The sequence below is a fragment of the Heteronotia binoei genome, chromosome 3 (genome assembly GCF_032191835.1).
Source record: "Heteronotia binoei isolate CCM8104 ecotype False Entrance Well chromosome 3, APGP_CSIRO_Hbin_v1, whole genome shotgun sequence".
NCBI classification, from domain to species: domain Eukaryota; kingdom Metazoa; phylum Chordata; class Lepidosauria; order Squamata; family Gekkonidae; genus Heteronotia; species Heteronotia binoei.
Genome location: NC_083225.1, coordinates 55,733,424 through 55,748,344, shown reverse-complemented (window position 1 = coordinate 55,748,344; position 14,921 = coordinate 55,733,424). Strand labels below are relative to the sequence as shown.

The 14,921-nt window shown below is 41.1% G+C and overlaps 1 protein-coding gene across 1 annotated transcript in view; it reads right to left on the bottom strand.

The window, feature by feature from the left end:
* Positions 1-2,983: 2,983 nt before the first annotated feature.
* Positions 2,984-14,921, bottom strand: part of CNGA3 (cyclic nucleotide gated channel subunit alpha 3) — a 40,318-nt gene continuing 28,380 nt past the window's right edge. Inside the window, 5 exon segments of the mRNA XM_060233856.1 lie at positions 2,984-4,961; positions 5,315-5,421; positions 8,585-8,692; positions 11,189-11,299; positions 13,862-13,915. Of these exon segments, the coding sequence (XP_060089839.1) occupies positions 3,463-4,961; positions 5,315-5,421; positions 8,585-8,692; positions 11,189-11,299; positions 13,862-13,915 (1,879 nt within the window). The 3' untranslated portion in view covers positions 2,984-3,462.

The following is a 14,921-nucleotide window of genomic DNA, read 5'->3' as shown; positions in this document are numbered from 1 at the left end:
CCCAGTCAGTGAGCTCTGTGCCAAACTGTATGAACTTGGGACCAAAAAAAATCCTGGCACATTTCCTTTGGGGTCTGCACAAATGGTGCTTATGGGATGTGCCCACCCACAGCGCTTGTGGGCAGCAGGACTGGTAGACTTTAAGTTCAGACTCTAGGGACCATCTTGAAAGACATGTAAAAGCTTTCAGCATTTCTTTTCCTTTCTTGCTTTTAATTTCTGTGACATCCTTTTGTACGATCCTTTCACAATCTATCCATTTTTTTGTTGTTACAAGTGCCTTGACTGCAGTGCTTTTTATTTCATATTTTTTGTTTTTCTCTATCGTGAATCTTAACAAAACCAATCTTGTGCAGGCTTCTGTCTGAAACCAGTTCCTGTGTAGGAGTGACACATCTCATCCAGGGGTCATTTTGTAGAAAAATAGGTAGCAGAGTTCATTAGCATAACTAATTAGCATATCCCCCCAGCCAAAAACAACTTGATGCAAGAAAGGAGAGCCCCAGGTGAGTGAGGTTTGTTTGGGCTGGTTAGAGATCCAGCCAGGCCAAGCAGGCCTTGCTTGCCTGGGGCTCTCCTGGGCCACCACCACCACCCAAGTCAAAAGGCCAGCAAGCCACCCGCCACCCAAAATCACATAAGCGGAGAAAGGGTGGTGTGGGCTTCTCCAAGGGTTAATGAGGGCTGCTGGGGGCATGGCAAAGCCCCTGGTGACTGGCTGGTTGCCCGCTCTCCTAATCCAGGGATTGTTATGCAGCTGCGCCTACTATTCAATGGACAAGGTAGATGAGGAGGAGGAGGGGGAACCCTCAGAAAGGTTCAGAAGCTGCGTTCCTATGAGCGCCTGCTGAAACTGAGGCCTGATCTCATCCCTGCTCTTCACTATCACTTCTGTTTCTTAGTGGGGAGACGTTTTCTGAGTGATCTTTCTGCCTGGAAAGGTTAAACTTTAAATATTTGGATGTTTGCAGCTTTACTAAGAAAGGCTGAAAAGTCAAGTGAGAAGCAGGAAGCAAGTAAAGGGGGCATTAGTCACTGGTTTGCAGTGCTGTACTCCAGTAAGCCTTTTGGCTTTCCTTTTCTACAGAAGCCTTGGTATGTTCTTGGCCCATACCTATGATGGGCCAAGCTCACAGACCATGACGGGTCTGTGAGCTTAACCACTTTTCTGAATCTTCTTTGGAGGTGAGTTTATGGAAGGTACAAGGCTTTTTTTGTAGTAGGAACTCCTTTGCATATTAGGCCACACACCCCTGATGTGGCCAATCCTCCTGGAGCTTACAGCAGGCCCTGTAAGCTCTTGGAGGATTGGCTACATTAGGAGTGTGTGGTCTAATATGCAAAGGAGTTCCTACTACAAAAACAAAAGCTCTGGGAAGGTATATTATAATATCTGCACTGGCATTCTGCTGTCTTCAGCATACAATGCCAGTTGCTGGGAGGGAGGGAGGGACATATAAAGTTCTAAAACAACTGTGTCCAGTGTGTCTATCACCTGCCTAAGAGTCCAGTAAGAAAGAAAGATTGATAGCACCCTCATAATATATAGCCTGGGTTATCTTTCACTAGGAACTGGTGATCTGAAGCAAGAAATTGAAGTTCATGGAAATCTCCTTGCAGAGTGTTTTCTTGTTTTAATAAGATTTATGCTCCTCACACTAAACACTATTACTCAGTTATAAAGCCAGAAAAATCTGTGAGAGTGGATGACAAGTTCAGTGCTAATAAGATACAAAAAGAGGAGTCCTTTGTGTACCTTTAAGCAAGATTTATTTTAGCAGAACCATAAAATGGGCACATACAACCCAGTCCTAAACATGTATACTCAGATGTAAGTCCTTCTATGATTAGCAGAGCTTACTCATGGGATTGGAACCATACTGATGGATTCCACAGTTCTACTCCTTTTTTTTTCTTTCCAAGAATCTTCTCAAAATAACCATATCTATTTTAGAACTGATTATCTCCAGGACATATATGCAAACATTGCAAGATCTGTATTCAGGGCCTACAAGATGAAGAGAGAGTCTTCATTGTCTAGTAATGAGTGGTGAGAGCAAACAGAGAACGATAGCATAGCATAGAGATGGGAGTGCTGAACTGTGATCTGAGAGAGCTGGGTTCCAGCCCCTACTCAACAATGGAAAGTTGCTGGGTGACTTCGGGCCAGTCACTCCCACAGCAAATTGTTGTTGCAAAGATAACTTGGAGGAGAGAAGAAGGATGTGTCCCTGTGCTTCTTGGAGGAAGGATGTACAATATAATTTTTTAAAAGCATGAAAGATGCACACTTTACTCTCTGAGGGCATACACAGATATACCTAAGGATTTGACATTGGGGCTTTTTATGAAGGCAGCCTACTTCTCCCCACCACCATCATTATCCTTACACTACAAACAACAGACATATTTGCAACCAGTTTGAGCCCAGATTCATTTTGCCTCTTCCCCCATGCTTCAAGCATTTCATTGTTTAAGATGTCGACATCTATTGGTGCAGGAACTCATTTGCCCAGCAGGAACTCATTTGCATATTAGGTCACACCCCTAATGCCAATCCAGTCAGAACTGAGTTCCTGTGTGTTCCAGCTAAAAAAAAAAAGCCCTGTATTGGTGTAATTAAAAGTTTATTCAGCATTTATCTTTTTACAAATCCATAATTCATTTTTTAAGTTGAAAACCTGGCTTCTGAGAAGAAAAGGAGCAACATTCTTGATGTTATATAGATATTAGCCAGTCAACACTGCTCAACGAAGTCCTGCAGGACATGGAAAGAACCACTTTCCCACGAGGTCCATCCTGGAAATGTTTTAAGCATGTGCCAGTCTTCCAATAGAAATTTAAAGGATTAATAAACTCTTAACACTGGCTAGATTGTGACCATGCTCTTCATGTTATGAAATGAGTCCTGAAAAAAGGACTGAACCAAATGTGATGAGGGCACTTCTACAGCAACCTGTGTGAGTTATGCATATACCCTGAGAGTAAATCATCTGGACTTTCCAATGGCAAGAGAACACTGAAACCCAAATACAGATCTTGAAATCTGCAGCATGGCAGTACAGAAACAATTCAGTTACGGTGCAAAAGACTGCAAAATATAATACCAGTCTTTACAAATCTATTTTTAAGTGAACATGATGAGTTACTATAAAAGCCCAGACATTATATTCACTGAGAGGCAGCTATGATTTCAAGGTAGAAAAATGTAAAACTAGAATAGTTATGTGTATGATCTGTTTCATCAGACTATTAATTTACACAAGAGTCTCTCGGCAGCAAATACAGAAGTAACAATATAATACATGTGGTCAGACCCACAGAAGTTACCTTCAAGGAGGTTTGATCATGCCTCATGATTTTACCAGTAGAAAAGGTGGGGGGTGTATGTGAAGATCTCTTTCTAAAAACATAAAATTTACGAATTTCCTATATACAACTCAATTGCTTCTGTTAAAAACTCTATAAGCGCATTGTTTTGATCCATATAAAAATAACCATGTTTACATATTTGCATGTGTGTTCATCTCTCTCATGTGCTGAATGAAGATAAAAGAGTGCACAATTCTTTTTCTCCTAAGTCTTTTCAGTCTCATCCTCTGACAAGGTACCACTTCCATATTTCTTTACTTTGTTCTCCACTTTTATAAGTCTCTGCTTGACTTTGGATTGACCAGCAGTGAACTCTGCTAGGAGTCTAGCAAACCTGGTTTGGAGACTGTCTAGAGATACTTCAAGTCTCTCTACTTTCTCCTCCAAATCTTTGGGGTCAGCTCCTGCTTTGGCTGCTTCTTCATCAATTAAGTTGTCTTTCATCAAAATTTGCCGTCCTTTTTCTTCCAGTGCCTGTTTAGCATCAGGATACTCTGTGAGCGCTTCCATCAAGTCATCTTTAGACAAGCAAAACAGATCTGAATAGCCTATGCTCCTGATGTTGGCTGTTCTCCTGTTACCAGATTTGCTGCCTTTGATGTTTAAGATGCTAATTTCCCCAAAATAGCTGCCATCACTTAGGACTACAAATTGTGTCACCCCATCATCAGCCACAACAGCTAATTTTCCTTCTTTGATAATATACATTTCTCTCCCAATATCACCTTTCTTACAGATGTAATCTCCAGGACTGAAGACTGTAGGTCTTAGCTTCAACACCAGTTCAACCAGGAGGCCTGCTTCACAATCCTGGAAGATACGCACTTTTCTTAGTGTATCCAAGTGGACATTTATAGCAATTTCAGCTCTCAGTTTGTCAGGAAGGTACTTAAGAACTTCCCTCTCTTCCACTGTTTTCTTGTTGGTCCACAGGTAATCAAACCATTTAATAACCCTGGCTTCCAATTCTTTAGAGACCTTCCGGAAATGCATGTATTGTTTGATAGCATCAACCTTGGACTGGAACTCTGTCCTTGAAGCATTCATGTTAGAAATCATAGAACCTACATTACCGACAATGGTAGCAAAGATGAGCACTCCCACTAGAAAGTCAATGACCACAAACAGAAACTCTTCATCTTTCACTGGAGGGGGAGTTTCCCCAATGGTTGTCAATGTCAACGTTGACCAATACAAGCTATAAATATACTTTCTAGCCAGATGTCCATGTTCTGGAATGGACACATTGGGATAGACCCAACTGTCTGTTCCAAATCCAATTTGCTTTGAAATGGCATAGTATATACATGCATTCCAGTGGATAATGATTAGAATATACAAGACAAGGTTCCCAATTCGAAATATATTTGGATAGTTTGTTCTCGTTTCTGTACGGTCAAAAAACTCAAATAGCCTAGAAAGCCTCAGAAGGCGGTTAAACCGAATTTCAGGATAGTTCAGCCCAAATTTTAAATACAGTATGTCTGTCGGGACAAGTGACAGTAGGTCCAATTTGAATTGTGAAGTTTTTTTATAATTTTCTCTTAACTTCTCTTCATCTCGAACTAGTAGTCCTTGTTCAAGGAAACCTTTAACAAATTAAAATAGATCATTTAAGTGGAACGCTAACATCAGAAAATGGATTATATGCTTGTGAATATAAACATTACTGCCTCAGAAATGTGCATTTTAACCTCTGTGGCACAACCCCTTCTACTGAGGATTTGCAAATCCTTACCAGGTGTTCAAAAAATACAGTCAAGGCCATGGTGTGAATGTCTGAGTTGTGTCTCCACAGCACTTCTCTAGATATATATCTTGTTTTAGACTAGGGATTATTTCAGTACACTCCATCACATTCAGTAATTCTTCTCTTTTGATCTAGTATGGTGGTTGATGAACAGTAGATTCATTGGTGTAATTTAATAGTAGTTGAACCCACCTGTTCTAAACCTGACAAAAGTGTCCAAGATGTAGACGGCATCAGAGGAATAGTCGAAGATGAACCAAAGCCACATGTGGTCCATCTGAAGTTCATCAAAACAGGCTCTAAAAAACACAAAAAGAAAAGAAGACTGGATTACATTTGAATGCTAAAAATATGCAGAAGACCGTATTCTGGTTCCATGGTTTTTGAACAGTCATATCCACAGCATTGTGTGTGTGTGTGTCCATCAAGCTGATTTTACCGGATTATTGTGAAAATAAAGTAGGAACCTTGTATAAAACTCTTAACATCTTCAGATGAAGAATCAGAACATGTAGTAAGTAAAATTTTGCTTAGATATTATGACACTGGATATAGAAGAAAGCTTAGACTGAAAGAATGAAAGGCAACCAAATATCAGTCTAGTGTCCACAGTATGACATACCCCTGCTTTGATTACGAAGACCAACAAATAACAATCGGGATGATTAGCAGAGGTGGCAGAAAATCAACTGGGAAACAGAGGAGGGAGTTGTTCAGGAAAGTATTACATAGGTGGATCTTCACAAGGAGTTTAAAGGATGTTTTTATCTAATGGGTGAAGATGCCTTTGCAAGCACTAGGAAGCTTCAAAGGAAAAGGTACTGAGTGGGTGAAAAAAGGAAAGCAGGAAAAAAAAAACTTGTGTGAGAAAGGGTATTGCAAGGAAGTAGGGAGTTCCATCTTTTTTTAGCCTGTAAATAGGGTTGCCAGTCTCCAGATGGGGCCTGGAGATCTCCCAGAATCACAACTGATCTCCAGGCTGCAGAGATCAGTTACCCTAGAGAAAATGGATGTTTTAGAAGGATTACTCTATTACTACCCTTCTGAAGTCCCTCCCCAAACCCCACCTTCTCCACCTGCAGGAATTTCCCAACCTGACTTTGGCAACCCTATATAATAATCAGGTCCCACCTGCCTCTGCTGTGTGCAGGAGACTGCTTCTCTGTGGATCCCATTTCATTCATTCAGTTCTGGCCCCACTGACTTGTGCTCAAGCCATGTAAGATGCCATGTCCACCATATTCTCTCTGTGCCGAGTGTTCCGCTTTCACTTCCTAGAAGCCCTGCCTAACAACATTAAGCACTGAAGGTATCCTTCATTGGGAATTATATATTCAGAAAGAAAAAACATACTTTGGTGATAGTAGAGCATAATCTAGTCAGTATTAAGAATTTTGAATCCCTGTGTGCTCCAGCGCGAGGTGTTTAAGCACAATATGTTTGGTCTTTTCACAGCCTGTAAGCTGCTGCTGCACTGAAGCCACCAGAGGGCCCCTGCAGTTCGCTGTGCACATGGAGCTTGCTGCAAATCAGAGTAGAAAAAACAATGCAACTCCTGCTTCATAAAGACAAACATATGGATTTAAGAATTACAAGCATAACATTGCAAATGTTTCTTTCTTAAAATACTTTTTAAAATTACCGTTATTAATATTGTCTATTTTGGATTGCTTCATTGAGGACAGAAATACCCAAGTGTGAGGGGAAAAAAGGGCTGGCATTCTAAATTTCTGAGAAAAATCACAAATTCTATTAATAAAGGAAAAGTAAAACAAGAATGTGAGGTTTTGCTAGCCTCAACTGATATCTTGAGGGGAAAGGTTATAGCACTTTGCATGAATGGGTGACCAAGATCTCTGAGATTTCATGTGAAAGGGAGGTAGAAGGAAGCTAAGCAGACAATGAGCAGGTAGTTCCAGCTGAGGCACACCTGGAGTTTTTTGAAGTCAATTACCTTGTACTTGGGGGCACAATTCAGATCTGGGCTACGACATGAAAGAAAAGCTAAGCCTCCACCCAATTTTCCCAGTTTAAAATGGCCCCAGGAACCACTGTTTGGTCCATATGGTCCATTTGAAAAATTTACATGTATTAAGGTTGAAGTTGGGAATGAATCTGGGATTAGTAGCAGGAACATGATGAAATCTGAAGAAAGACTCTGTTCCTAAGTGGAGCAATCAGGAAAGGACTACTTTTATTGTGAATATAGATAAGGATTAGTGGTGTCAGGATTCAGTTTTGGAGATATTCTTGCAGTTAGTGCTTGGTTACATTTAGGAATAGAATTTGATCAGTGACTGGTTTAGAATTTTGGATAGAGTTGGAGGGATTACCTGCAGTGAGAGGATTTGGTACTTAGTGATAGATTTGGGGTTAGGATAAAGGTTAGTTTGAGCATCTGAGGTGAGGGGTTTTCCCAAAAGCATGACCCACACCAGGGCTAAGAAAGATCTCTGTCTAAAATACTGCATAGCAGCTCCAGTTGAGGTGGACAGTATTGGGCTAGAATGATTATGCAATAGTGAACATCTATCTACCCAAGATTTAAAAGAAGACAGTGCAGTTTTTAAAACTGTAAAAACCATAATGAAAAATTGCAAATTAGAACATTAGAACTATTGAATTTTGTTCATATCCAGTAGCTATAGTTAAAGAGATATAAAAGTCAGAAAGAAAAACAAAGGGGAAAGAAACCACAACAACAAGGTGCGTACTCAGAAGGTTGAGTATAACAGACTTAAATATATAACAAAGTATTCATTACACAGGGTAACAAATAACTATTAAAAACAAGATAGATACGTAAACAAGTGTAACAATTTGCTATTAAAAACAACATAGATATGAAAGCAATGTGAAAATCCAACCTATTGAATATAACTGAATATATCATAAAAAGCCACTAGATAAGACACATTTGACCATTTATAACAATTGAGGGGCAACAGGTTTGTAGTGTTTTAATGTGAGGGAAGGCTCCATGTGTGCTAGCACATAGAAAGATGATGGATACTTGGCCAGAGACAGAATAATTGGTGAGAGACACTGCCATCTTTGCAGGTTGGCTCAAAATTATATATGGACTTAATTTTTAATTGAAGTCTCCCTTCACAGTTGAAACACTACAAACCTGCTTGGCCCTCAATCGTTGTAAATGGTTTTAAGTGTGTGCTATTTGGTTTTAGGCCACTGAAGAAAGTTCTCAGAGCCGAAACATATCTGGTCTTGTGGCTTTTTATGAGATACTCAGTTATATGATTCAGTTAATGTGCAAATTCAATAGGTTGGATTATCACTGCTTTTATACCTATCTTGTTTTTAATAATTGTCACACTGTGTAATAAATACTTCATTATATTTTTAATCTGTTATACTCAACCGTCTGAGTACCCATAAAGAGATAAAAGTAAACAATTGAAACCAACAATTATAGCAAGAGTACAATTAAGGAATAATCCTTACCTACATATTAACATATACCAATTATAGAATACTGGCATTGCAATGACAGACAGCCACTGGTAATACAGGTTGCTTGAAGGATCCATCACAAAGATATCTCTCTTCTTCCTAAAAAGGAAAGCAAAAGGTGAACACAAATGAAAGACCACTAGTCACAGAAATTCTACATCTTCCAAATTGATCATATTTTCCTCAGCAGACTGCAGCATGGGCCGTTGATTAAGGGAATAACTTCTGTGTGGGCCAGTACCTAGTCTGGTCCAATAAAGCCAGGGCCAGCCCTGCCACTAGGCAAACTAGGTGACTGGCTAGGGCGCTGACTTTCTGGGGCCACCCAATTGTGCATGTGACTCAGTGATGTTATCAGTGTGGGGGGGGGGGCACCAGAAGTTAGCCTTGCCTAGGGTGCCAGACAGTCTAGGTTCAGCCCTGAATACAGCACCTCCTGATGCTCTCAAATTGAAGCTGGCAGGTTGACTTCATCATCAGTCAGCAGGGTAACAAGTGTTTTAATAATGTGTTTAAATCTAGTGTACTCCACAGCACATTGAAGCTGGAACTGATCAAGGCATCACAATGAATTACAATCTGTTTGGACAATACCCTCTTTTCAACAAATGAGCAGTCCCAACAAAGCCGACTTCAGAACATGCTCTATTAATCTGTGCCAGCATTAGTTATCACAGGCCTATAAAAAACAGAGGAGATACCCAGAGCTAAAACAAGTAGAGATCCACATGAATAGCACATTTCTCCCCTTCCCACAAAGAGCACAACACTATGTCATCAGTTGCTTTTTAAACCCCTGCTTAATAGTCAATTGAAAATCAGGTGGAAAATATCCTGACATCCTCTTAACCACATTTACAGGGTTATGGTAGAACTACTGCTACTACAAGTTTATTACTGGTACTACTTCTATTGCTTAACACTTTAGCATTTGTAGGCCAAAACACACACTTGGGATGTAATCTTTGCAACATACTCCCTGGAATCAATGTTCAGCTGACTTTTGAGTGCTTTTTTCATTCCTTCTATTTATTATAGATAGAAAAACACTTATAGATAGAAAATCTATAACCCACTGCAGCCCTTCTTCCTAGTAGCTCAGAATAGTGTCCTTTGTCCCACTCTTTCACAGAATCTTCAAAACCACCCACAGGGCTTTTTTGTAGCAGGAACTCCTTTGCAAATTAGGTTCCATCCCCCTAATATAGCCAATCCTCTTGGAGCTTACAGTAGGCCCTGTACTAAGAACCCTGCTACAAAAAAAAATCCCTGCCTGTCAGTAAGATCAGAGACTGGCCAAGATCACCATAAACTTTTAAGGCTGAGTGGAGAAAGAGCAGCTATCAGCCCCAGCAGACTTTAAAGCTGGCTGATGAGGAACTGGTTGGCATGCTGTACAAATCCTCCAGTCACTGTGGCCAATTAGGTCAGCAAAGGAAGGCGGTGGGATAGTTTACTACCAGAGAGAACAAGCTGCAGGACTATGAGAAATCATTAGGCAGAAATTTTCCCCCAGTGTACACATCCAGATCTTCCCTTCCTGGATTCTATAGCCTCCCAGGATCTTGGGAAGGCCCATTTCCCCCTGTCCCTCCTTTGCTTTTTTAAACTGACTCTCAGAGTTCCAGGACTTTGGAACACTCTCTGTCCTCTGTGTGATGTTTTGATGAGCTTTCCTTCTTTGCTTCTGGATAATTTACAAATCAGCATTTTACTTGGAGAGTCCCCTGCCTTGTCTATGGATTGCCTGTTTTGCTCTGTTTGTGATTGACATTGAGCTACCCATGTAGTAACTCACTGGAGAGGATAAACCATTTTGAATTTGTCACACCTTGAACTGGGGATGCCAGCATCCTGGTGAGACCTGAGGATCCCCTGAAATTACAGCTCATCTCCAGACTACAGACATCAGTTTCCCTGGAGAAAATGGATGCTTTGGAGGATGAACTCTATGCAAGGCTTTTTTTCTGGGGGGAATGTGGTGGAACAAAGTTCCGGAACCTCTTTGTGGAAACACAATTCTCAAAAATGCTTACAAGTTCATGAGAGGCACCCATGTGTTTCTCCTTCATTTCCCTCTTGAGAGTTCTGGAAACTCTTTTTCCAGAAAAAAACTCCTGACTCTATGGCATTGTACCCCGAGGTCCCTGTGCTCCTCAGGTTTCATCCCCAAATCTCTAGGAGTTTCCCAACCTGGATTTGGAAGCCCTTCCACACATCTCCCACCGGTGACCCAGGGGAACCGGGCAATCCTGCCTTGAACCCAGATCTCCCCCTCCAGGATCCTGTAAGCACTTACAGGCTTCTGAAGGCCAGTTTTCTCTCTTTCACACACCCCTCCTTTCTTTAATTGAAACTCAACTGCTGTCAACATTTCAAGGGAAATGAGCATGTTCAGTCTCATTGCAAGGTGGAGTCGTTTATTTCTAATTTGCAATTTATGTATTTCTAATTTCAGCATACCTGGAGAGTCCCCTGAGTGTACAGAAACTCTGGCTTTGTCAGTGAGCAGGCACCTTTCACTGCTCCTGTAATAGGCATTCTAGGGAAGAGGAAGTGTGTTGCAAAGATAAAATCATTCCAATTTATACTTACTCTGGTTCCTTTTTATCATCTTTTTTCTCCTCCTTCTTTTCCACTTTTTTCTCCTCTTTCTTTTCTTCCTCCTTTTTTTCCTCTTTAACCTCATTCTTTTCCTCTTTTTTTCTGTGTAACAAACTCAGCATTGTTACTGCCTTATCAGTGGCTGGCTCTACAACACCAGGCCCAAGAATAGGTAGACTAGAGGAGGCTACTCACAGGCTGAATACAAAGGATTCTACAATAATTGAGATCACCAATAGCAGACGGACTGTGCCATAGAGACAGATGGCTGATTTTTCAAGAGTTTTGCCCATGCTTTATGATCTGCTAACAACAGTTGTGAGGATTTTAAATAAAATTATTCCAAACTGCTTGATTCACTGTTGTTGTTTTTGTGGGGGAGGGGTTTGTGGGGGGGGGGGGGTAAACAAAATTGTTTAAACAAAATAAATTAATAGGCATCTTCATGAGCCTAAGGAAGGATACCACCCAGTGGCATTCATCACAGCATTTTGATTCAGCAGCCCAAAAGGAACTCTGAGAACCAAAAAGTGCAGAATACAAATAAAGAGACAGCTTCTATATGGTTTTCTAATGCAAAGTTATTTTTTCAAGATGAGCTGAAGTTTTATTCTCTCATTTTGGCACTTCCCTACACCTTGGATCCAAATATATTATGTCCAAGTCATTATATAGTTTGTGAGTGAAGTACAAAATGCAGAAGAAGTACGTATGCTTGGAGGAATCCCCAGAACCTTGTTTTCTCCCATCACCCCATCAATACCAGTATGAGCACAGATAGGAAGTGTCAGGATCAGGCCACATACAAATCTTTCTCCTCCTCCTCCTCCTCCCCTACCCCTTTCTCTTTCAGCCCAGCTATCTCATACCTTCAACCCAGCTTTGCCTTGTTCCCTTTCCTTCCCTCAGGCCTTACTATCCTCCCCTCCTGCTTTCTCTCACACTCTTTTCCCAGAACTTTAGCCCTTTTGGGTGACAAAGCACCTTTTCCCCCTCCTGGTGCAAACATTCCCTCAGCAGCATGCTATATTTTTATCCCATTTCTTCCTAGTCTCCTTCAGTTATCCAGCCAGGTGGGAACAAAAAGAATTATTACAATATATCAGAGGCAAGCATTTATTTGCATGAAAATGCAGTAGGCATAAAAGGGGTTAAATATCTCCCCCGCCCCCTCCAACAGCATATTTGTTTTGAACCCCTTTCCTAAAGTTGCTTTTTTTCTCTTGCAAAGTGGCTGTTGGCCTTTAGTTACACAAAATGCTGAGTAATATGTACTTAAGCCCAGGGCTTTTTTTTTTTAAGCAAGAACACACAGGAACACAGTTCCTACTGGCTTGGCAACAGGGGTGTGGCCTAATATGCAAATGAGTTCCTGCTGGGCTAGGTTTTTCCTACAAAAAAGTCCTTTGTGAAACAATTGTGATGTCAGGGATGTGGCCTAATATGCAAATTAGTTCCTGCTGGGCTAGGCTTTTTTTACAAAAAAGTCCTTTGTGAAACAATGGTGATGTCAGGGGTGTGGCCTAATATGCAAATGAGTTCCTGCTGGGTCTTTTCTACTAAAAAAGCCCAGCTTAAGCCCTAAACCTAAGTAGCTCTGCAGAACCATTGCTGTACCCATGCATTCTTTACAGCAGGTTTTCAGTCCAGATGTCATGTTTAAATTTTTATGGGTACACAGACACTTTCTCACTGGTTTACTAGTGAAACTACTCTGCAGTTCTGACACAGCCAGCAGCAATTATATGCTAAATTATTGCTGGAAGATCCAGAAATTGATTACTGCTTTCCACCAAGCTACTTAAAAGAGAAACTCTGAACAGTTCAGGAATAGGCTGTATGTAATTCTGGCTAGTTGTGGGGCTTTTCAAAAGTTATATTTCTCTACATGCTTTGTGTGACATGAGTTCCTAGGATACAGAGAACCTGACAAAGGTGTAAACAGGGCCCACTGCGGTCATTTTCACTGGCAAATGTGTCATAGAAGGGAAACCTGAAGCCCCTCCTCCCCACCCTCACAGAGCTCCAGAATGATGGAGCACTTTTAAGATGAATTTTCCAGTATATACATGTGATCTGAGTTGGGCTGAGCATCCCAGCCTGACTCTTTTCTCATGTAACATCTAGTTTGGCCCAATCAAGGGTGTCTGAGGTACTCTTATTAAAGCAGCAGTTCATGCTCAATCGAAGAGGCAAAACAAACAGCACCAGAGTGAGAACCCACTGAAGCTAATATGGGAGTCAGCTACTGCTGTTTGTAAAGGTAGGTGGTAAATGTATCCTGAAGTGGTTTGCTACACAAGATATAGACTGATGGGCTTCAAAACATGCATGGATTTTATCTGTAAACATACCTATGTACAAATCTGGAAGAAACTCCACAAACTCAGCCACCTGGCCAAACAAATAGGGTTAAAAAGGAAGTCATTACGTGCAAGCGTTCCAACACTATGGCAGGGAAATTCCAAGTCAGCATTACTAGTAGCCTGCTAAGAAGAAAAAGGGTAGCTCATTATCTATAAGAAAGAACTTTTGCTTTAGCAAAAGGCCATCAAGCTGCAAGAGGAGAAAAGCAGGGAAACTAGCTTATGGGGGGCAGCAGTGTGTTTTGCTAAGGGGAGATAGACTAAGCAAGACACAATCAGCAGATAGTGGTGTACTTACTCTTCATTCGTGTTGTTGGAGTAGTTGATATTAAATCTGGCCAGAGCCCAATGACTAGAGCAGATTGATTAAATGAACAAAGGTATAAATAAAGTGACGACACAAAAGCTCTAGACGTAAATTAAATACTTGGCCTTGCATGCGTAAACCTTGGCTTGCACCTTGCTATAGATTGAATCCTATATGCTGAAAAGATTAAAGAGGTCATCTTTGACCATGACACTAAGTCTCTTTTGTAACTATCCAGGACAACAGTCATCCTTGTTCACGTGCATCAAACACGTTTGTAACCAAGCCTAGGAGGTGTCTAGAGCATGCCTGCTCTCAGGCGCATTAATGCTTGACCAAGAATCTGGCTATTTATAGCTGTGTAGCCAATTGGCCGCTACGCTAAATGTTATTCACACCATTGCAATAATCTTTACAGGAGCACAGCCAAGACTGCTGGAGGGTAAACAGATACATGGACTGTTGCTGCAAAATTCACTCGCCCTCAATGTAGGTAAGGAACATGGTGGTAATGCTGCAGATATTTCATTTTAGTGAAGAGGAAAGTTGAGTATATTGGGGGTCTGTTTGGACAGCAGGTTTAGCAGAAGCACAAGTAACAGATATTCTTGCTCCCTGCTTCTGGTTTAACACATGAAGTGAAGGTTAATATAAGAAACCAGAGTTGATGGGTGTTCATATGCCACTCACACAAATCTCCATATCTGTGGTGGATTGATTATTGGTACTGTGCACCTTGAACTCTTTCGGTCAAGTTATGCTCTTCATTCAAAATTGAATGAGACAACTCAACAAGCAAAATATTATTATTAGAGCAGGCTGTGGGGGAGGGGTTGAATATTACAATACCTTCTAAGCAGGGTGTGCAGTGTGTCTCTGTGTTCTCTGGGCACAGAGACAAATTTTATCTTCCTGTGTAATTCCCACTGGTGAAGACCAGGTCAGGAGCAGCTTTAGAGTGCTTCCTAATTGCCCAAGCCCAGTGGGGAATTCATTGCCCCTAGCCACAATTTCCTACCCTCAACAAATTGAGGGTGGGGAAAAATAGGGC